At 35.0% G+C, this 24,557-nt stretch overlaps 1 protein-coding gene across 3 annotated transcripts in view; it reads left to right on the top strand.

The window, feature by feature from the left end:
* Window positions 1–24,557, top strand: part of SPAG16 (sperm associated antigen 16) — a 1,188,211-nt gene that overhangs the window by 753,460 nt on the left and 410,194 nt on the right. For all 3 annotated transcript variants that reach the window (XM_033230389.1, XM_033230390.1, XM_033230388.1), the window contains one exon: window positions 10,352–10,478. In XM_033230389.1, coding sequence (XP_033086280.1) covers window positions 10,352–10,478 — 127 coding nt within the window. The remainder of the gene's footprint in view (window positions 1–10,351; window positions 10,479–24,557) is intronic.

The raw sequence follows: 24,557 nt of genomic DNA, 5'->3' as shown, positions 1-24,557 counted from the left end.
AAATGTATGTTCTCTCTAAGACACATCACAGCCTTTTTGCATTTAGGATCACTAGACAGCACTATAGCGCTACAGCCAAGGGCTGTTTTAAATAGGGAAATCACCAACAGAAGAGCATAGAAGCATGAAAAACATGGCAATAAATAGACTGTTAAAGCGACCCTGTTTATAGTATGAGAGTTGAAACACAAAGGTTGAGCTTTGCCTAGTTTCAACACAACTGGGAACATGCACATCAGGTGACTCAAAGTTTTCAAGCTTCTGCCCATGCCTGTGTCTACAAATGAGCAAAATGGGCTGTGAGTGTAATTTGGGAGTTACTGTCAAAGATCAACAAAGCTGGACACTAGTTAAAGTGGTAAGGTCAAGGTCAGGTGGTAATCCGTAATATACTGCTGCAGAAGGGAAGAGGGTCCAGCATGACCTGAACTCAGATTTGTACAGGGGGGACTGGGCATTTTAAAGTAAGAATTGGGGAATAACGGGAAGGATGAGCAAGGACTCAGTAGAGTCAGGGTAGCAAAATATAAATTGTTGGTCAGTGTAAATGATTCAATCCTCCAGTAGAGACTGGGAGGCAAGCTATTCCTCGTGATATTTACATTGGAAAGGAATGTTTTCAGGTCCTCAATTGTAGGAGATACATAGGCATCTCAAAGGGATAAAGGAAGGATCCACAATTTTAAGCCCTTTGTAGTAAATGCTCTAAAAAAGGTGTTCAGGGCTTATCAGGTGTGGGCTAGAATAGTCAATTCTTTTGGCAGCCATGAGCTTCCCCAGGCAGAATCTTAAATGGAGCTGGGGTCATCCTAGGGATGCAGGGTTGAGCTAGTGCTTATTCAAGTCTTTTCATAGGATGGTGGGAGAATTTCATGTGCATTGACAGCCTGTGGATTTTACAGGCCAAGCATGAGACCTAGTCAAGGAGTTCCGAGGAGCCTGGCTAGCATTTGATCAAAGAGAGAATCTTTGTCATTACAAATACATTTTATTAAGTAGGCAAATTCACAAATATGAAGTCACAAATAATGAGGGTTGACTGTATTTTCACATTGTTATTTAATATATGTAAATTGCTTAGAACACTAAGCACTCAATAAATGTCTCCTTAAATTGTAATGTAAAATGTAGGAAGTGTTGAGTTATAAAGCTGTTTGTTTTGATCTTTATCAGCCTGCCTCAGGTTGCTATTTTAATATTTGGTCTTCTTTTTGTTTTGTATTTTCAGTTTTCCAGTTTACTGCCAAGCTTCCACTTTTTCTCACTGTTTGTGGTACTCTTGCCTTTTAATCCCAGCCCTCCTGCACCCACATTCTTTGCAAAAATGTTTCAGTTGACTATTTAGCAAGGCTGAGTGAGGACTTGAAGGCACTCTGAGTTGCTAGCTCTATTATGATCATTTTATTTATTCACATTTTGCTTTTAGACCCAAGATCCTGCCTGTGTTCCAGGTAGTTGAGGTTGTTAGGAGTCTGCCTTTTATGTGCGGTGGATTTTTATGACCATTTGGGGACAATGTTCAATTTATTAGTATATTTTTTATCATTGAGGGTTTTGGCCAAGAACTTTTTTTGTTTAGGAGCTGTGACCTGGCCATGATCCAACCTAGGTGAGATGCTCAGACCACATGATTTTCATACAGACACAGATTGTGGTGAATCTTATGGTACAGCTTGCGGCAGACTCCATGGTAGATTTTATTTAGATCTCACCCCTCCACTAAATAGCCAACTGAATTTCATGACTACAAAGAAAGGAACTATCACATGATGAATTATTTTATATTATTTTTGGCAATATACAACAAATATTTACATTATAAAAATATTCTTGACTTTTGAAGTCAAAATTTGGGTGTCACTCGAGGACTTTGCCTGGCTAAGGTGCAAAATTCTTGTGAATTTTAAAAATAGCTTATATATAAACCTTTACAGAAAACTAGGAGGTTAGGAAAATCCCTCATGAACTTGGATGTTATGAATTGCAGACTAGGGGTTTAAATAGGTTTCACTTATGTTCATGTTGGATTGTTAGAATAGGTATTTCATGAAGAATTTTATTTCAGATAAGCTCATGATAGATTTTACCATTTTATTTTGGTTCAATTATATAAATACTATTTAAAATCCAGCTCTTACTAAGGGTTAATATGGTAATGAATTCTAGTATTGCCTTTCAAAACAAAGATAGATTTTTTTTTTACTCTTTTTTTCATGTTCACTTAAAAAAATCTTGCTGCTGTCTTTATATCAATGTTTCATAATTCTATTAGCCACATTTTGTTGACCTGCATATTCCTACAAGCCTGAATTTTAAGTTACAATTTTGTATTCAATATTAGTAGTATTAAAACAAACATATCAAAGGAAATAAAAACTCTAAAATTTAATGTTTCACAAAGGAACTCTATGTGTTAAAACAATGTCCTTTTAGAGTTAGCATATGTGTGGGAAATGCATTTTAAATAAAAATATATCTGACCTGGAAGAGTAGACAAATCTGCTTTACAGCAAGTTGAAAGTTTAGAGAAATATTTATCGTTCAGTTACCAGAATAACAAATTAAGGCAGCAAGGAAAGAAAAGGGAGGAGATGAAAGGAAATAATGGAAAACCGAGAGGTAAGTTAAGAAAGAGCTATTGCTTATGAACTTCTTCCTAAAAAATGATAGGAAAAAAAAGAGATAAGAAACAGAAAATTGCACGCGACTTCAGTGTTTATGTTTTGATGGAAATGTACAAATCATTTTCATTCTTTGCAGTGCTGTCATGCTCCATCACTTTAGTCCATTTTCACCTTCCAAAGAAATTCTGAATGGGACTTCCTTCTCTGGCAGTTAATTAATCTTTCACAAGCCTGCTCTTGCAGCCTGTCTGCCAGGGATGCCCCACACCTTAAGACAGTGACTCATGAGTAGATTTCTTACCCTCTGGAGCAGTACTTTCTTCCCTTGAGCTATCTGAAGACTTAACTTTTCTACTTTGTTTGGGAAACTATGTGAGCTGTAATATATCACTGAAGAATTGCTCCTCCCCCCACCCCCACACCCCACCACCATAAGTGAATATATAGTACTCCTGGATAATTTAATTGGGTGATAATGACAACAAAGTCTGAATATAAATTATGAATGTGGACAGTATTTTACCAATAGTGTATATCATATAAATGTAAGGACACATATTACTAGATTATAAATTCTCTGTGTATATACATATGTTAGATTACCATTGTAATAACACAAATGTACTTATATTTATAATAATGTTGCATTTGGCCAGGCGCTGTGGCTCACGCCTGTAATCCCAGCACTTTGGGAGGCCGAGGAGTGAGGATCACGAGGTCAGGAGATTGAAACCATCCTGGTCAACACGGTGAAACACCGTCTCTACTAAAAAAAAATACAAAAAATTAACCAGGTGTTGTGGCGGGTGCCTGTAGTCCCAGCTACTCGGGAGACTGAGGCAGGAGAATGGCGTGAACCCGGGAGGCACATCTTACAGTGAGCCGAGATTGCGCCACTGCACTCCAGCCTGGGTGACAGAGTGAGACTCTGTCTCAAAAAAAAAAAAAAAAAAAAAAAAGTTGCATTTGCTTAAAAATACTAATAAAACTGCAAATAAAAAGAATTTTTAGTCTAATTAATGGAAGATTTGGTATGTTAAATTTTTTAAAGGTTACAGCATAATTCTTTACAGATTGAAATGCCGCCGTTAAAACAAAACAATATGGCCAGGGATGGTGGCTCATGCCTGCAATCCCAGGACTTTGGGAGGCCAAAGCTGGAGGAGTTCTTGAGGCCACAAGTTTGAGACCAGCCTGGACAATATAGCAAGACTCTATCTCTACAAAAAAAAAAAAAAGTGTGAAATTTAAAAGTTTGGTATACATTATTTTCATGTGCAAATGTTTCCATCTGTTGTCATTTCCATTTAATCTGAATTAACTTATTTTCAGCCTTTCTTGTAGAAAACGTCTGCTGTCAATGGTGTTACCATATTTTATTTATCTAAAAGTGTTTTATTCTCATTATTGAGGGAATTCTTGGCTGAATATTGAATTTTCAGCCCTCAAAAAAGTGAATCTGTCTCCATTATTTCTGTTAAAATGTCAGTTGCTATTTGTGTAATTGCTCTCTGCACATTATGTTTATCTGTGGCTGCTTTAGAGATTTTGTTTTGTTTTGCTTTTGACAGTTTGACTATTATATACTTAGATGCATTCTTTCTGTTATTAAGCCTGTTTGGATTTTGCTGAGCTTTTTCAATCTTGATATGAATGTTGATAGGAATGTTGATATGAAAAATATCAATGTTATTTTTCATTAAATTGGGTAACATTTTAGCCATTATTTCTGCAAAAATATTTCTACCTTATCTATCTCCCTCCTTCTCTTACCCCTCTCTGATAACACAGTTATACTTATGTTAGACCTTGTAATATTTTTCTACTGACTATTGAGACTGTAATCCATGGTTTTTCAATATTTTTTATGTTCTTCAAATCAGATAATTTCTATTAATCTCTTCATTCTCACTACTTTTTTTTCCTTCAGTAAGTCTGGTATTTTGCTCACCCAGTTCACTTTTATTATTATTATTATTGTTATTATTATTATACTTTAAGTTCTAGGGTACATGTGCATAACGTGCAGGTTTCCAAGTTCACTTTTTAATTTCACATATACTTATCCATTCTGGCATAGACCTCCTTTTTGTGGTTTGCATTTACCTTCTGAGATTCTCTATCTGCACACCCATTATAACTATGTTTCTTTAAATCTTTGAACATAATAATTGTACATCATTTGTAGTCTTGGTCTTTGATTTCCAGTGTTTGATTCAGAGTCTGTTTCTGTTATATATATTTTTATTTTTCTTGTGTAGGGCTTACATTTTTACCTCTTCACACATGTACATATGTAGCATTTAAAAAAAATTACATGCTGGGGTTGGGTGTGGTGGCTCATGCCTGTAATCCCAGCACTTTGGGCGGCCAAGGTGGGTGGATTACTTCAGATCAAGAGTTCGACACCAGCCTGGCCAACATAGGGAAACCCTGTCTCCACTAAAAATACAAAAATTAACCTGCTGTGCTGGCACAGGCCTGTAGCCTCAGCTACTCCAGAGACTGCAGCAGGAGAATCGCTTGAACCCGGGAGGCAGAGGTTGCAGTGAGCCAAGATCATGCCACTGCACTCCAGCCTGGGCAACAGAGCAAGACTCCATCTCAAAGAAAAAAAAAAAAAAATACATGTTGGATGTTGTTAATGACTAATTTGGAGAAATCTATATTAGATTGTCTCCTAGAAAAGGTAGTGAGTTATGTTGTAATCAGCAGTTTAATTATGGGAAGATCATTTTTTCTCTTTCAGGCATGGTTTTATTCATTGGTAATAGAACTGAACTTTTGTTTTGAACTTAGTTTATGAACCTTACCCTTACTCCTATAGTGGAGCCTTTCTTGAATCTCCAAGTGAGAGTCTGAGGTATTCTCTCCACTTCACCCAGGATTAAACTCCAGAGTATTCTTTCTAGCAGTAGCTAATCTCTGGTATTATTGTTCAGCTCTCAACTATAGAGCAGGAAATCTCTGCTAGACCTTGTGGAATTTTACTCTATAAAAATGCCATCTAGACCTTCACCCAAAATTCATGGTGAATCCTCACACAAACTGCTGTCATTCCCAGCTGAGCTCCTTTTTGTCAGCTACCCTACACTCCAAATTTTAAGCAACTCAGAAGCCTAGACTTTTCTCACTGCTTCTCAACTCAGTGAAACTTCAGTTCTACTGGACTCTATTTCTGTATTTGATAGTAAAAAGTGCATCCAAGCAGAAAGTCATGGAGGTTACAGAGCTCATTTTGAGTTTTTCCTTCTCTTAAAGATTATAGTCCTGTGCTATGTGTTTAGTTCAATGCCAGTAAAAACTTACTTTAGGTAATGTGTGTAATTTTACAGTTGCTTATTGTAAAAGAAGTACAGAAACTGGTTACTTTATCATAGTTGGAAGCATAAATCCTAATAAGCCATTTTTATTGTTAGATAAAAGAGAGAAAGCAAATTGCCATAGGTCAGGCAGAATGAAGGTTGTGAAGGAGGCAGGTGCATTCAGAGTTAAAGTAGAGCCTGTAACATTAGGGGTATTGCAACATACTACATCTGTACTTGAAAGTAAAGTAAAAAAATGGAGAAGAGATAAACTTCAGGGATCAGGTCAACAGCACATGAGGTGAAAATATTCTGTGGGAGACAACAAATCTGAATAGAAGTCAGTGGCTTTCTCTCCTTCTGCTAATTAATTTTCCCATTTTCCCGCCTTTTGCCATTAATCTTTAGAAAATAGCCATACCCCAATAGCTGTCTTCATAAGTCAAAATAAAAAGAAACCAATCAGATTTTATAAAGAGTTGCAAAAATTGAAGAAATAATGAATAAAACCCCAAATTTCAGTGAAGAACATGCAGTGCATAAAGGAATCACCTAAGTAAAGATATGAAATCAGTAATTCAGACAAAATACTCTATTTGCAAAGAAATTACTGAAATGCTATATTTTAAATTGTTTTATATAATAAAATGTCAAAAGAGTTAAAATATTTTATTATGATTTATAAGATAATAGATGCAAATGAAAAGCAGACTGAGAAAGATCAGGAAACAAGTGAGCTAGAAAACAGAAATAAAAGCTTTTGATTGCCCTCCCCCTACCCAACACACAAGTAGAATAAACATAATTGAGAGTTATAAAGAACAGATATTAAAAATGAAAAAAATAAGGATTGTAGAGAAAATGTTAAATGTAAAGGCAAATTAGACAAAAAAGAACATAATGTTTCTAAACAAAATAAATGGACTAAATTGAAGAGAAAGAAAAAAAAGACACAGGGGAAGAAACTTGCCTGGAATAATAAAAGTCTAGGAATAATAGCTGGGGCTTTCTATTAGGGTATGCTGTGCTAAAATTTTTGAGCTTCAGTATTTGGGAAAGAAACTGTAAGGGCTCTTGGGCATAAACACCGAACAAGCCCTAAAGAAGGTTGGGTGGGAATAATTGGAGAGATTGGACTGACCTCAGATTTTGCAGTACTCTAACAGTGAACCGTTTCTCCACAAACATTTGAGGAGGTCAGGTTGCCCAAGAAATTATAATCAGTGAAAACTGCCGTTGAAGTACTGATAATCATTAAACTGTCTAAAAGTATGGATGCAGAGGATTAAACATAGGAAAATGGGGAAGGAGGGACACTGAATTTCAGCTTTGTGATTACAGATCAAAATATGTTATGATTTTTGATATTCTAAATTTAACAATAAGATTTTTTACATTTCAGAGGTGAGTAAAAAGAAAGTAGGAGGAATATAAATACATTATTTTCCTTTTTTCAATATACTTTTTAAAAATGAAATGTTATTAAAATAGCATACTTTAATATTTTTCTTAATGATATCTTTTAGATAGTGATAGCTCTTCTCTTGTAGCAAGAAAGTATCTACTTGACTTTCAGCAAAGCCTTTAGTTATTTTATTTTATTGTTAAATGTCATATAATTTAATTTAATAATTCACCATTTTAATATAATAGGAATACAATTCTTAATTTTTATCTCTTTCTTTCTCTCCTACCTCACCTCACTGTCTCTCCATAGATCTATAACTAGAGTAATTATACTAATATTTAAAGATGATTATTTCAAGATAGTGGGCTTTGGAATAGAAACTTTAAAAATGTTCATACTTACATTTCTAGATTCATTAAAAATAACAGATAAAATTTGTACATAAAACAGTAATTTTTAAAAAGAAATAACTTATTTTGTGAGTGTTGGCACTCCCTTCAATAAAGATTAAACGTCATAAGTAAAACCCAAGTATACTTCTAAATATTCAAATAAGTTGGTATATTTCTTGGTTCAGCAAACTTTTTTCAAAGGGCTATGAGTTAAATATTTTTGATTTGTGGACCATATTGTCTCTGTTGTGGCTATGTAACTCTGCTACTGTAGTGGGAAAGGAGCAATAGACAATGTGTAAACAGATTGGCATATTCCAATAAAACTGTATTTACAAAAATAAGCAGTCATTTCAGCATCATGGTTTTTGACCCCTGGTGTACACATCATCAACTTTAGTGGTTAAAATATTATCAGCCTATCTGTGAAATATTGAGGTAAGGAAACTAATTCAAAATATTCCTGATATATTGATTTTATATTCTTGCTCCAAATATTTATTACTGTAATACTTAGCTTTGATGAGAAAGGGGAAGTGTTGCTAAATAATTTACATACATATTCATATACATGCAAATTTTTATAACTTTTGATGTCTCAAAAATGCCGACATTTAAGGAAGGAAGGGCATATTTTGCTTCTTACGGTTCATATACGCTGTACTCAAGTTGACTTCTTCCTTCCCATTTTACATTTCTAACTTTGATCTCAGAATGTAGGAGCTGGACAGGATCACTGAGTGCATCAAGTAAATAGTTTCATTCACACAAGAAGAAAATTTATGACCACTAAAATTAAACAATTTTTTACGGTTACCATGCTAGTTCTTGCCAGTCAGGACTGGAATTCAGTCTCCTGGCTCCCATTGCAGAGTTTTGCCTGCTGCACTATATTATTGTACATGGCTTGGTTCAAGCCACAGAAGAACTAGTTAATCAAATATTAACTATCTGATTTATCTACATATATTATATATACTTTTTTTTTTTTTTTTTGAGAGAGAGCGCCTTGCTCTGTCACCCAGGCTGGAGTGCAGTGGCTCAATCTCTGCTCACTGCAACCTCTGCCTCCCGGGTTCAAGCAATTCTCCTGCCTCAGCCTCCCGAGTAGCTGGGATTACAGGCGTTATGCCACCACGTCATGCTAATTTTTGTATTTTTAGTAGAGACGCAGTTTCACCATGTTGGCCAGGCTGGTCTCGAACTCTTGACTTCAGGTGATCTGCCTGCCTTGGCCTCCCAAAGTGCTTGGATTACAGGTGTGAGTTGCAACGCACGGACAACTATCTGATTATTATATTAGGAATGCATTTATATTGACTTCTCTGTTTTGAGTACTTATTAGTTATCCTGATTCTATTTTTTCTCCATTCTAAAAATAGGTTTATAAATAAAGTTATTTAAGAGCAATCAGTCATTACACATGAGAAGTGATATTGCTCTATGTATATCCTATTTCATCGAGAAACAGCCCTTTCATAAAACGGCAAAAAAACACAGCTGCATTTGTCCCTTTCTTCTGGGTCATTTCTAGTAGTTTAGATTAGTGGTTCTCAAACTTTAACATGTGTCAGCATCACTTGAAGAGCTTGCTAAAACACAGATTGTTGGGGCCTCCTCCAGAGTTTCCCATTCAATAGGTTTGGGATGAGGCTTGAGAATTTGCATTTCAGACATGTTTCCAAGTGACAGTGATACTGCTAGTCTGGGTAAAAAACTTTAAAAACCACTGGTTTAAATTCTCAGCCCTAAAGGCCTATTATAATTACCAGGGGAGGCATGAATCCACTAATTAATTCCCAGGCTCCATCATCAATCAGCTTAGAATGTCTGGGCCTTGAGACTGGGTATGAGTAGTTTTTTCTTTTTCTTTTTGGTTTAATTAATTAATCAGTGCATTAATAATTGTACATATGGGGTATAATTTGGTACTTCCATACATATCTGTGGTGTAGAGAGATCCAATCAGGGTAGTGAGTGTATCCATCACTTCATGCATTTACCATTTCTTTGTGGCAAGAACTTTCAAAAGCCTCTCTTCCAACTGTTTTGTAGTATACAATATTTTACTGTTAACCATAGTCACCCTACTGTGCAACAGGACACCAAAATTTATTCCTCCTATCTAATTGTAACTTTGTACCCACTGACCAATCTCTCTCTATTTTCCCCTTCCTTTTCCCTCCCCCAGTCTCTGGTAGCCACCGAAGTGCCTCAGTTGATTCCAGTATATAACCAAGTCTGAGATACAATTAAGAAAAGTAATGACTAAAAGAGTTTGTCTTATGAATTAGTGCAATATTGTCTTAACATATTCCTCTATTATGTGGGGATAATTTTTATACTGTCATTTCATGGTAAAGAATAAATGTGATAGAATAAAGATGACTTTACCAAGTGATTTCATAAATTGAAGGTAATTTAAGTTTAGTTTTATGCTACTAATCCTATAAAGTGGTGAGAGTATAAGGTAGCTATAGAATTTTACTTGTAAAATGTTGTTGTAAAATTTTTACCATTAATAAAATTATTTTATGCCTCAGTTCCTTAAATTACTTTTATTAGCCTTGTATAGACAGCATAGATACTAACTCCTAAAATTCTTAAATTCTCTCTTTACAGTGAAAGATGCAGATGTACACTGTATGGACATACAGATTCTGTGAACAGCATTGAGTTTTTTCCTTTCTCCAATACTCTTCTCACAAGTTCCGCAGACAAGACCCTGTCTATATGGGATGCAAGAACAGTAAGTAAATCATTCACTTTTTTCCCGGGTTTTGATAAGTCTGATTATTCTTGGTAATTCTTTGGGTATGGAACATGACTTAAAAAGTGATTGTGTAAGGGCATTCGGGACAAAAGAACAGTAAAAGGTTCATAATTACAAGATCCTTTCTATGCACTTGTATCCATTCTGCCTCCCAAATGTGATCAGGTAAAAATAATATAATTATCTCATTAAACATTATTTCAACAATTGTTTATAGAGATAGAAGCTCTGCTGGTTCACAGGATACAAAAGGGAAACACACACTGTGCCTCTCCTTAAGGATCTTATAGCTAGGTAAAGGAAGAGAAACAAGAGATCGTTTTGATGAAATGAGACATGCGTTAATGAAATGGAAGACTATGTAAGTCCAGGGGGAAAGCAAGAAGGAGAACCCATATCTGCTGGAAGAGTGTTGATGGCTTTCAAAGGAGCCTATGCTTGAGCTAAGATCTAGAGGGTGAATAGGATGTATAGGTTATCTGGAGAGGGGTAGATTCTAGGAGAGGGCAATACATGCTCAAAGTCATAGAGATGTGAGGCTGCAGTGGCATGTTCTGCCAGTAATGATCTAAATGGATAGAGCTTAAGGAAAAAGAGGCATGATAGGCAAGAGTGTACAGAGAGACAAAAACAAGATCATGACATATTAGATCAAAGTGTTAAACTATTTCTGAGGGAATTAAAGAGCATTAAGCAAACAGGGCAACATAATTAGATTTACCTGGTCAACTGAAGAATGGCAAGGTTCATAAATTTGGAAAATAAATTCCTCATAAAGGGTTACAGTCTGCAGGGTCACTGTTCGGACAAGCTGGAAATCATAGCCTCCAGCCAGAAGCTAGAAACAGATACTTCAAGGGAGGAGCAAGGGGAACAGGAATTTATGCTGAGTTGGCTCTGTCAATATTTCATAAGCTTGAGGAGGAGTCATGATTATTTATGAAACGTGAATCATGCAGATGCGCGATATACATTCATGCCCCTTCATGGGTCCCATGTACCAAAAATGGCAGTTTAGCATGATCCAAGGCTGGAGTTTTCAGCTGCCTGACATCAGAAGGTAAAGTAGAGGACATGAAAACCCTTACTGCACATGCTCCACAGACTGGCCAGAACCACTTCATGGTCACTGGTCTCTTATCAGGCTAAAAGAGGAAGGGGAGTATCAGGTGGCGGGCTGATTTAACCTCCAAAACAGAGAAAATTACTTTAAAAAAAACCACACATCTTCATACCTTATAATTTTTTTTTTTGTTTTTTGAGACTGAGTCTTGCGATCTCTGCTCACTGCAACTTCCGCCTGCGCTGGTTGATTTCTTGAGGTCTTTTGAAAGGGTTGGTTTGGGCTGGGTGCAGTGGCTCACACCTGTAATCCCAGCATTTTGGGAGGCCGAGACAGGTGGATTACTTGAGGTCAGGAGTTCCAGACCAGCCTGACCAACATGGTGAAAACCCATCTCTAGTAAAAATACAAAATTGACTGGGTGTGGTGGTGCATGCCTGTAATCCCTGCTACTTGGGAGGCTGAGGCAGGAGAATCGCTTGTATCCAGGAGGCAGAGGTTGCAGTGAGCCAAAAATCACACCATTGCACTCCAGCCTGGGCAACAAGGGCAAAACTCTGTTTAAAAAAAAAAAAAAAAAAGGAAGGAAGGAAGGTCTGGTTTCTGTTTAGCCCTTAGGGAAGCAAGGCTAATGGTCATTATCAAGGGAGGGAGTATGAGGAGACTTGTCTGAACACCATCCTGTCCTGGCTGAGAGCTCAGTTTTCAAGGTTACTCTGGGGTCCTGTTGGCTAAGAGACGCTTCATTCAGTTGGCTGGGGGAGGGCCTTAGAATTTTACTTTTATTTCTCCCCTTTTTAGAAAGATGATCTTGATAAGGAAGTAAGGGAATCAGTCATATGAGGAATCTAATATAATGGGCTATGAGTGGATGAGAATTTGAGCTAGGAAATAGTGAAGATGAAAAGGAGAGAATGCGTTAAACATAGGAAGTTTATCAAAATTTGGAGAATGATTGGAGGTGAAGATTATGCAGGGAGGAGGAGGAGTTTAGGGTGAGCAACTTTTCCAATTTGTCTAGGAATGAGAGTTTTCCTGAATCATGAGATTTTCCGAGCTAACATTGGACAGACCTGGATTACTATAGGTTCAAGAGTGAATTTGATTTGAAGAAAAGTGTATTGGTCTGTTCTCACCCTGCTGATAAAGACATACCCAAGCCTGGATAATTTATAAAGGAAAAAGGTTTAATGAACTCACAGTTCCTTACAGCTGGGGAGGCCTCACAGCATGTTGGAAAATGAATGAGGGAGCAAAGTCACGTCTTACATGGCAGCAGGAAAGAGACCGTGTTCAGGGGAGCTCCCCTTTATAAAACCATCAGAGTTCATGAGACTTATTCACTATCACGAGAACAGCATGGGAAAAACATGCCCCTGATTCAGTTACTTCCCACTGGGTCCCTCCCTTGACATGTCGGTATTATTACGATTGAGGGTGAGATTTGGGTGGGGAACACAAAGCCAAGCCATATCACAAAGTAAACAAAATGTAGGGACTACACTTTCAGACAGTTTGGCTGTGAAGATGAATAGGGGAAAAGACTGTAGCTCTAAGATCAAATAAAGGATCTTCCTTCGTTCAGATAGGAGACAGCATGTTTATTTTCTTATGGGTAAGATCATGGGAGATGTAGGAAAGAGAAGAGAGAACACAGAGTTTATTGAGCACGGATTATCATAACTTGAAGAATGCCAACATATATAAAACAAGGCCTCCATATTCTTCTTAGCAGTATTTTATAAAGATTACAAGACAAACACTGCTGTTGACTCTATAAGAAAAGAATAAATATTCATAATTTCTGGTTCCTGGGTCAATAAGAAAGAGAAATGTAATTTCTCCCAATTTATTTCCCATATACAAAACATGAGTGATATAAATAAAGGAATATGATAATGGACATACAGATGATGTTAGGAGGGATGCAAGTTCAGTGTGTGAAGCCCTGTTTAGACCTCTGAGGCCAATTTATTTAGGATATAGAAGAACAAAATATGCTCAGCACCACACATTATAGAAAAAACTAAGGTAGAGTTACCCATGTCTTGGTCACCAACTTCACATGTTGCAGAGATTTAAACTTCTGGGGAAGCAGAAGTCAAGGGGGCATTGTGGAAAGAGTGCATCAGGCATGACTTAAAAATAAAATGAGGATGATTTGTTGTTGGGTACAAAGGTCCCACAATCTCCTCCTTGCTTTAAAATAGTTTCTTAGACATTGATGCAGTGGAATTTGTTCCTGCTAATGGAGCTTCAATGGAAAAGCAAGATTTTCAATATATTTTGCCCTAAAAACTTAGTTGTGAAGTGTGTATAAAAGTGATTGGTAGAGGAATATCCATAGAGAAAATATTAATTTAGCAATGACCTAAATTCTATTGATGCCAAGGTTTATTTCTGTCTTTGTCAAGTGCTATAACTGAGTGTTCTAGGAAAGTCTATTTCTTATTTACTTACTCTTATGTGAAAAACAGAAGCACTAATGCTTAGCAGTAAAACTGCTCTAATTTTAAGAAGTTGTCTCTCATGTATGCCTGCCTTGAATGCATACAACTGTTTATTGATGGTGACCTTCCTCCCTGAGGTTCTGAGCTCTTTCTGTGCTATCCTTATTCACTGCAGTATCAGGAGAAAAAGAGGATTTGGCACAACACAATACCTTCAGCATAGTGCAATAGCATATGCATTGAATGTAAGAGCATAGAAGGGCTTGCAAATCCCATTTGTATGACTTTAATAAACATAAATATTTTTAAATTGACTTAGTGGCAAATTAAAATTTATATCACTAGAATTATTATTGCAATTTTATTATTATGCATGCTAGCTTTGTATTAATACTAGAAAAAGGGCTCTAAAATATTTTGGTTTAAATGAAATATTATTCATAAATATATGATCAATGCATCATTAATTAGAAATAAAGTTCATTTAATGAGTTTATTTTCTAAAAATATTTTCAAACCAAGTAGAAAAAAATTAAATTGATAGCTATGTACTGTAGAAAACTAGCATGTAATGCAAAGGGAAACTCATTCAAGTTATTAATTGCTAGATAATATAAATTATTAACTAAAATACTGATATAAAATTCTACAAGTTGAAATACGATAATCCAAGAATTAAACAGAATCATTCCACTAACATTGGATTAGGCAGCTGTGGCAACTTCATTTCAGATATACCTAATTTATTTAAAAAAACAAAACAAAAAACTTTAAATCACCCAGATTTTTAAAAATTTGTATTGTTATATACATTGTTTTTAAAAGACAAAGACATGTGTTATATGTTGTCTATATAATATGGAATTATTAGTTGTATTTATCCCAATGGTTCATAAACAAGTTAAAATAAATTTACATTTTTAGTTAAATAGTAAGAGATTTTGAAAAGGGTAACCAGATTAGCTAAAGTGTTTTTCTATGTGGTAATAATAAGAACTGTATAACATATTGATATGGATGACATTATTTGATTTGCAACCTCAACTGAATCCGTGCTGATATAAATAAAGGAATATGATAATGGACATACAGATGATGTTAAGAGGGATGCAAGTTCAGTGTGTGAAGCCCTGTTCAGTGTGTGAAGCCCTGTTCACACACTGCAAGTTCAGTGTGTGAATCCAACTGAAGCAGCATGCTGCTGCTTTATAATTTTTAAAATATGTTAATTCCTTGATACATGATAAATTGTCAGGTTATACTGAAGGTCTGGACCTAAAAGGAGATTAATGACTTTCTTCTATTAGTGAAGCAGTAATAGTACATTCTGTCACCTCAATGTGATCAATTACTATTGAGACACCCTCTAAAATATTTTTTGATGAAATGTGAAAATGACCAGTGGATTATATTCCTATAAATTAATTTTAAACCTCCTTCTTCCACTCTCAAACATATACTAGTTTTAAATCATTAATCTGATCTAACACCTTTATTATCAAAAATAATGAATGTGGAGGCCTAAGTCAGTTTCCAAGTCAACTGGACATATCAGCTCTGAATTTTGTGGAGGATGAAAAAAAGGATATAAATCTCTATAATTACCAAATGGAGGCTATAAAATAACTTGCAGTTTGGAAACTCATGAAATTGCTCAGTTTTACAGGTCTGCATGTATTTTTCTTCAAAGTTATAAAACAGAAAAACGATTTTATTAAAATTGAAAAATAAGATTTCTTTATTTTCAGAAAGTGATATATCACATAGCAAACTGAATGAGAAATTATAATGCCTACCTAAAGGCAATATGAAAAGTCTCAGTGCACATCCAGTAATTTGGAAGCCTGTTTAAAATAAATGCAATGAGATTGTTAGTCATTCACAAGCCCAATGAAAATATTAAGACTTTTAAAAATTTTTAAAGAAAAAAATGTTTTAAACGTACAGTAAAACACAGAATGAGAATGAGATGAGTAATACATCTATGAGTTGTGTCAGAGCTGGGCTGGGAACAGTCAGAGTTGCTGACATTTTGTCTCTTGCCATGAGTCAGACACAGAGGGTTCATGACCTGGACTGCCTTTAGTGGCCATGCCTTGCTCCATAGACTAACTGTGGGCACTTGTCCAGCTTACAGCATTTGCCTGACTTAGCTTTGGCCAAAAGATCCAGTAACTTGTCACTGTGAGTTTCTGTGAAGTGGATAAACTAGGAACTCACAATAAGAGTTAACCTGTTGGCTCTTGTTTGGTGCCAGACGCATGTCTGCTCTATAGTTCATCCTGCACCCTGCATAGGCCTGCTGGTTTTCAGATAGGATCTGGTGAACTCTGAGAGGAGCCTGATATTCAGAATCCAGAATGTGGAAACAAAGGGAAGCTTGTACCTTTCTCTTTTATTCCTCAGCCATATTTGATTTAGTAATATGTACTGGAGATCTATGTGCTAGGCAACATCCTAGGTTCTAGAGAGGTGACTGTGATAGAATCCCTGCCCTCAATGAACACACAGACTATCAGGGACAATGTATAAAGATAAATTATCTTAAAGTAATGTAGTAATTGCTATATATTCTATGTAACTATAGCTTTGATTTTTCTGTGCCAAAGCTCACTGTCTCAAGAGCTGATTGATGGTTAACACTTATTAAATATGTACTTTGTGCCATCATTTTACCTACAAAATCTACATAGCTTACTGGAATCTGATTGGGTGGATACCATTATTATTTTTATTTCATAACTGAGAAAGTGGAGCCTGAGAGAATTAAACTAAGTTGCCCAAGAACAGCCCAGTGGTCAGTGACAGAGTGAGAACACAGACTGCCTCTCCAACCTCAGTCTTCCTTCTTCATGCCCTTGGCCATTTCCATGCCTCTATTAATCCACTTAGTGCCTTTGGGTTTCTACCACAGTAGTTTGCAAACTATTTTTTATAAAAATGTTTTAAGCAATTACTACTGTGCTGGTATTTTATGTATGCAATAATTTATATATACACTGGAAATAAAAATGACAGAAAGATACAATTAGCAATATTAAAAATTCCATATGGTTCTTCTATAGCCTCTAATTTTGTTTGTTTCTGACCAAAAAATACTAATGGCACTAAAATGATGGTTCAGTGAGAAAAGATGACTCAATATGCTTATATTTTCAAGGAATTCTGATTTAATAATTTTAACTAATGACTGTAATTCAGTGATTCACAAGTATGATCTATGATTGGATTTAGCAGCTATCAGAACTGCAAATGATCCCTTGACAAAAAATACAAAATTCTTAAAGGAAAAAATGTATGGTGGTCTGTACTTACCAGTGTGCAGGCTGAACTTTCAAATTCATCCACTAATTATGCAAAGGAATTTTTGTTAACATTTTGCTAGGTTTTCCTCTTGTTCTGAGGTCAATCAGTTGGTTTTGCAAACTAATCAGAGGTTTTGAAATATTTTAATACTATTTGGAAAATTATTTTTCTACATTTCTTAAAGGTTCAGATACAAGGACTTTCAGAGGTTACTGTGTAGATTTGGTAGAGGAAACACTAAAAATATCTGTTATCAAATGTGCTGTATCATACGTTTTTTTTTTGAAAATGGTGCCTTTTTTGTTTACTATTAAAATGTCAACTTTACTTTGATAGAATGATTAACGATATTATTATTTTCAAAATTATCTGCTTACAGCTCACTGTTGGCAAATGCCTATTATCACAAAAATGGTCAACAAATTAGGAATATTTGTGTTTTGGGGAGAAAAAGCATAACTCATATTTAAGGTCAACTTTTCTTTTAAATGCTTTGCTAAAAAATTGTGAAATTTAAATTTTGTGGGAGTAGAAAACAATTTTTTGGTCACTCTCTGGCTTTTTACAAAATATTATAAAGATTCTAATCATCAAAAGACTAGGGTATTAATCTGTTTTCACGCTGCTAATAAAGACATAACGAAGACTGGGCAATGTACAAAAGAAAGAAGTTTATTGGACTCACAGTTTCAGGTGGCTGAGGATGCCTCACAATCATGATGGAAGGCAAAAGGTACTTCTAACACAGTGGTGGCACGAAAGAGACGCTTGTGCAGGGAAACTTCCGTTTTTAAAGCCATCAGATCTCATGAGACCCATTCACTGTCATGAGAGCAGCACAGAAAAGAACTGCCTCCATAATTTAATCACCTCCCACCGGGTCCCTCCCACAACACCTGGGAATTATGGGAGCTACAAGATAAGATTTGGGTGGGGACACAGAGTCAAATCTTATCAACTAGTCAACATAAAATTAACCAACTTATAAATATCCAAAGTGCTTGAAAATGCAATAATATATTACAATACAAAATTTAAAATAAGCCTCACTGCATTGATTTTATATACTGTATTGCACCTTGCTTTGAACACCTTGATTCAAAGATCTTCATGTTGCACTAATCCTATGCAGAGGATTACTGCTTTCTCACTAAATAAACGTCCACTACCATCGATTATTAAATACACGATGTCCTAACCATGTGAAGTTAACAAACATATAAAATGATCTTTCCTGTGACAAAACTTTCCCTTTACTATTTCATCTGCCTGACATAGCTTTTCCCCTCATCACCTAAAGAATTTGCATCCATCCTTAAAGGTTCACTTCACCTTCCCTCCAAAGCTCCACATGCTTGTTCCTCTGGATTAGGCGTCCCAAGAGCAAACAAGAAAACTTTGTACCCCATACAATTTTGCTAATTATTTCTTTGTAAAGTATTTTAAAATGTTGAACTTGGCGAGTGAAACATTTTTTTCTCCATAAAAAGACAAGCCTTACCAATTAGCTAACATTTTGTGTAATTACTAATGGCTTCAGGAATAGGCTACAAGAAGATATGCTTGAAAAAAATCAATGTACTTAATTGCATTTTTATAGAACTCTGGACTTATATCCTATATTATCTTGTATTTACATCAGACCGTATAGCACAATAGGAGCATGCGGCCATTCTGCCTGGATTCAGACCCCAAATTTGCTGCTTCTTTTCAGTGTGTCCTTGGGCATATTGTATAAAATATTTTTTGCCACAATTTCCTCATTTGTAAAATGTGCATAGTAGTACTACTTATCGCATAAAGATAAAATGGGCATTAAATGATCAATCATATGATGTGCCCAGAAAAGTGACAGACGAGAACTCAGTATCTTTTAGATATTCTTATAGCAGTTGTCATGCCATATAATTGCTTGGCTATATTTTGCTCTCATGAAACTTGGAGCTTTCTTCTCTACTACTTTCACAATGGTTGGATAATAGGTGCTCAACAGATGCTAAAGGAAATGAGGGAAAAATGGAGGGTGAAAAAGAAGTGAAGGAGGGAAGGAAGGAAAAAAGAATCTGTCTTACCATGGTGTTTCTTCTAACTCAAGACCTTGTGTCATGTTCTTCAGATATATCCTATTTCACTTTTATTTCTTTTCCTTTCTTTCCATTTATATTAATGCCAAGGCATAGTACAGAATTGTTACTAAATATTTAAGAAATACATAAATTATGCAATTTTGTTTCTCCAAGTTATTACCAAATTCTGTCCTCTTCCTTCTTTCCCAATAATGACATAGCCTTCCTTCTCTGCTACTATAATTTGATGACATGAACCTCATCAGACATTTCAAGTTATCTTTCAGTCAGTCCCTAACAGTGCGTCTGACATAATTTAATATTCCCCCTTCTCAGTTATCCCATTTTATTATGCCTTTTATTTCAGACAAACTTCTTTTCCCCTCATGTTTTCTCTGGGTATCTGTGTAACTTCCAGTATGTTATCACTTATGTTTAATAGACCTTTATTTTCCAAGTAACTTCTCTCACTTCATTAAAAATGTAGTAGGAGCTGTGTTCTAAGAAAAGTTACACTGATTAAGATGGATATCATACATTTTCAGAGTAGTATAAACAACAAAAGTAAAAAATACTGATTTTCCACAAACCTGACTGACTGGTTTGGCTTTCACTTCTTTCCCTAGAGGAATATCATTTGAGTGTCTATCAATTGCTTCTTAAGGCATTCATTTAAAAAAAAAAAAAAAGAAAAACAACTTATATGTGTTTTCTAAAATACATAAGATTTTCAGAACTTACAGTCATATCATTTAAATTTGCCATTAAGTTAAGGTATAAGTACCTAGGTTTTAAGTTAGTATAGACTATAAATCAGATGTTTTGCTTTTTAGGTAGAAAAGCATTTTACCCAAATAATCCAATTGTTTGAAAATTAAAAATAAGTATTTTTAACACACAGTAAAACCATTGTATCTTAAATAATAGATCAATTTACTATGCTATCAGGCTTTCAAAGATTGTTATTTAACTTGGCTAAAACTGTTGTGTATCTCATACCTTCCACATAAAACCTTTGCATACACATCACAATATCATTCCTTTCTTCTTTCCCTTGCAGTTACTATAAATGGTATTACACTGGCTAGCAGCGGAAAGACTAGATTTTCATATATAGGTATCAGCCTTTGAAAAAATGTCATATTCAATAATGGCATTAATTAATTTAATTCAATTAATTATAATGACTGTGTATGTCCATTGAAAAATAAATATAGATTAGTTTTATGGGATTATTTTAATTCTATAAGAGGTAAAAATAATTTCTTTATCCTTCATGCATTTTATTTAGGTTTCATTCATTAAAGATGTAATGTAGAGATATGGTGTTGGATGAGATAAAAATAAGTACAATTCCCAATCAATTATTTAGAATAACTTAAATATTCTTAATACTCCTGTCATAGTTGAGGCACCATGTTGTACTGTTTTGTTTTTATGCTGAATTTTCTGTTTTGGAATGAATTCTAGGATCATTAGAAGGAACAAGCGAAAAGAAAATACCAGATACAAAAATTCATCTTTTGAATTAAAGTAATATGGGCTAAATCATCTCAACAACTTTTTGCCATAGGCTTACCCAACTGATTTTTATTCATTACTGAAGTGGCTTCTTTGTAACAATTTTAGAGTAATTTATTAGGAGAGAAATTATGATCTAGAAGGGTATGAAATTTAGGTATAGTAAATATAGATTTAATTCCTTTTGTATCCCTTAATAATATGTGTAATGAACATAAAATAGCTTAAATGATATTTAATGAAAATTGAGATCAATTACGTTCTTAGGGAAGAATAAGATAAGTGAATTGTAAAACATAATTACTTAATTCAATATTCTTGTAAAAGTTATATAATACATTCCAAAGTTAGAGATGTTTATTTCTTCTTTTGAATAATATCAGTGAGTATTTCTTCCTTTTATTCAGATTGATGTGAAATTATATGAATAGAAGGTTGATAAAGAGCTAAAACCAAAGATTGATGGAAAGTTGAAACCAAAGGAAAAGCATGCATCTACCTTTTAGGTGTGATAGAATCTAGAACTCTTAGAAAAACTATGTTTTTTGACTTATTTGAATTAAATAAGGAATAGGATTGTCACATACAAATACTGAAGGTAACTTAATCATTGAGTATATTTGACCAACAGGAAACCCCAGTGGATTGCCTCCAGTCTTTTCTGCCTTGAGCATAATCATGCAGAAAAATTATAGATTCTGAAGTCAGAGAGATTAGAGTCTGAGTCCAAGTTTTTTAAAGTTCTTTTACCACCTGGTTGTGAATTTTGAGGCATAATATTTAACACCTGCACAATTCGGCATTCTCTTTTTAAATGGGAATAATAATTAAATGACAGTATTAGCACTGGGAGTATTTATTTGGAAATCAGAAAGGGTCAGTTATTATTATTATTATTATTATTATTGTTATTTTTGGTAGCTGAGAATGCTAGGGACAAGTCTTCTCATGATTCGTAGTTCTCTCTCCTTGGTTGATGGATTAAATGATGCTTAATGAAATTGAATAATTCCATTGCAAATTGCTTTACCCAGTGTTTTGTGTGTTGCTGTCACTTTCAAGAACTCAATGACTATAATTCATTGCATCAATTTGTAATTCCACAGTCTGTATAGTGTTTATTTGACCTATCTTACTTGTAGCCCTTTAATTTTACTTCAACATATAGAAATGACTTAGAAGGGGTTGTTCATTTTTTTCTTGTATATTCGTTTGAGTTCTTTGTAGATTCTGGATATTAGCCCTTTGTCAGATGAGTAGATTGCAAAAATTTTCTCCCATTCTGTAGGTTGCCTGTTCACTCTGATGGTAGTTTCTTTTGCTGTGCAGAAGCTCTTTAGTTTAATTAGATCCCATTTGTCAATTTTGGCTTTTGCTGCCGTTGCTTTTGGTGTTTTAGACATGAAGTCCTTGCCCATGCCTATGTCCTGAATGGTACTACCTAGGTTTTCTTCTAGGGTTTTTATGGTATTAGGTCTGACATTTAAGTCTCTAATCCATCTTGAATTAATCTTCGTATAAGGAGTAAGGAAAGGATCCAGTTTCAGCTTTCTACTTATGGCTAGCCAATTTTCCCAGCACCATTTATTAAATAGGGAATCCTTTCCCCATTTCTTGTTTTTGTCAGGTTTGTCAAATATCAGATGTCTGTAGATGTGTGGTATTATTTCTGAGGACTCTGTTCTGTTCCATTGGTCTATATCTCTGTTTTGGTACCAGTGTCATGCTGTTTTGGTTACTGTAGCCTTGTAGTATAGTTTGAAGTCAGGTAGCGTGATGCCTCCAGCTTTGTCCTTTGGACTTAAGATTGTCTTGGCAATGCAGGGTCTTTTTTGGTTCCATATGAACTTTAAAGCAGTTTTTTCCAATTCTGTGAAGAAACTCTTTGGTAGCTTGATGGGGACAGCATTGAATCTATAAATAACCTTGGGCAGTATGGCCATTTTTACGATATTGATTCTTCCTATCCATGAGCATGGTATGTTTTTCCATTTATTTGTGTCCTCTTTTATTTCAAAAACTGGGCAAAGGATATGAACAGACATTTCTCAAAAGAAGACATTCATACAGCCAACAGACACATGAAAAAATGCTCATCATCACTCGCCATCAGAGAAATGCAAATCAAAACCACAATGAGATACCACCTCACACCAGTTAGAATGGCAATCATTAAGAAGTCAGGAAACAACAGGTGTTGGAGAGGATGTGGAGAAATAGGATCACTTTTACACTGTTGATGGGATTGTAAACTAGTTCAACCATTATGGAAAACAGTATGGCAATTCCTCAAGGATCTAGATCTAGATGTACCATATGACCCAGCCATCCCACTACTGGGTATATACGCAAAGAATTATAAATCATGCTGCTATAAAGACACATGCACACGTATGTTTATTGCGGCACTATTCACAATAGCAAAGACTTGGAATCAACCCAAATGTCCATCTGTGACCGACTGGATTAAGAAAATGTGGCACATATACACCATGGAATATTATGCAGCCATCAAAAAGGATGAGTTTGCATCCTTTGTAGGGACATGGATGCAGCTGGAAACCATCATTCTTAGCAAACTATCACAAGAACAGAAAACCAAACACTGCATGTTCTCACTCATAGGTGGGAACTGAACAATGAGATCACTTGGACTCAGGAAGGGAAACATCACACACTGTGGCCTATCATGGGGAGGGGGGAGGGGGGAGGGATTGCATTGGGAGTTATACCTGATATAAATGATGAATTGATGGGTGCTGACGAGTTGATGGTTGCAGCACACCAACATGGCACAAGTATACATATGTAACAAACCTGCACGTTATGCACATGTACCGTAGAACTTGAAGTATAATAAAAAAAAAAAAAGAAAAAAAAAAAAAGAAATGACTTAGAAATAATCTTGTCACTATTTTTTATTCTTTTATACATTCAACCCATTAAAACTTCAATAGTGATGACTTGGCTGTACTTTAAGATAGTTTTAACTTCAAATTCACTGTAGTACCACATGTTAATTATCATTTTTAGATACCACTGATGAAACTAGAAATTAAATGCAATATTTTTGGCAAGTGTTTCTGGCATTCTGCTGGGGTTGTTATTGTGATCCATGTAAGGTAAAACAACACCTCTTGTTATATAGATTTATAGCATCAGAAAATTATTAGCAATTCATTAAAGTACATTTATAGTGGTTAACCATTGATGCACCATATAGTCATGGTGGCTTTTTTTCAACCATTTGGTATACTCAAGCATTTCATTCAATAAAGAAAATATTGTAAAAGAAGACAAACTGCCTTGCATACCCTACTGTTATGACACTTGTGCATTCTGTATATAAAGACAAAAACCTTAAATTTAATGATATAACAAAATTAAACTATAAACTTCTGTAAAAGATTTACTAAGATGGTCATTGGTTGTTTATTTGACTACCCAGCATCCAAGAAATATTCTTTTGAAGGGAAATTGACAATGTAATAAATTTGGTAAGAGGCGGGGCTGAAGAAATATCAGCAAATAGAAAATAATAAAGATTGAAGCATAATTTAACAGGGGAAAAAAAGGTAGAATTTGTTTGTCCAAAAATAGTTTCTTTAGAAAAGCTAAAAACAAACTATACTGAGCGTTACTTTGCCTT

The sequence above is a fragment of the Trachypithecus francoisi genome, unplaced genomic scaffold (assembly GCF_009764315.1).
Source record: "Trachypithecus francoisi isolate TF-2019V2 unplaced genomic scaffold, Tfra_2.0 Lachesis_group13, whole genome shotgun sequence".
Lineage (NCBI taxonomy): Eukaryota > Metazoa > Chordata > Mammalia > Primates > Cercopithecidae > Trachypithecus > Trachypithecus francoisi.
This window is presented reverse-complemented; position numbering and strand designations above follow the sequence as displayed.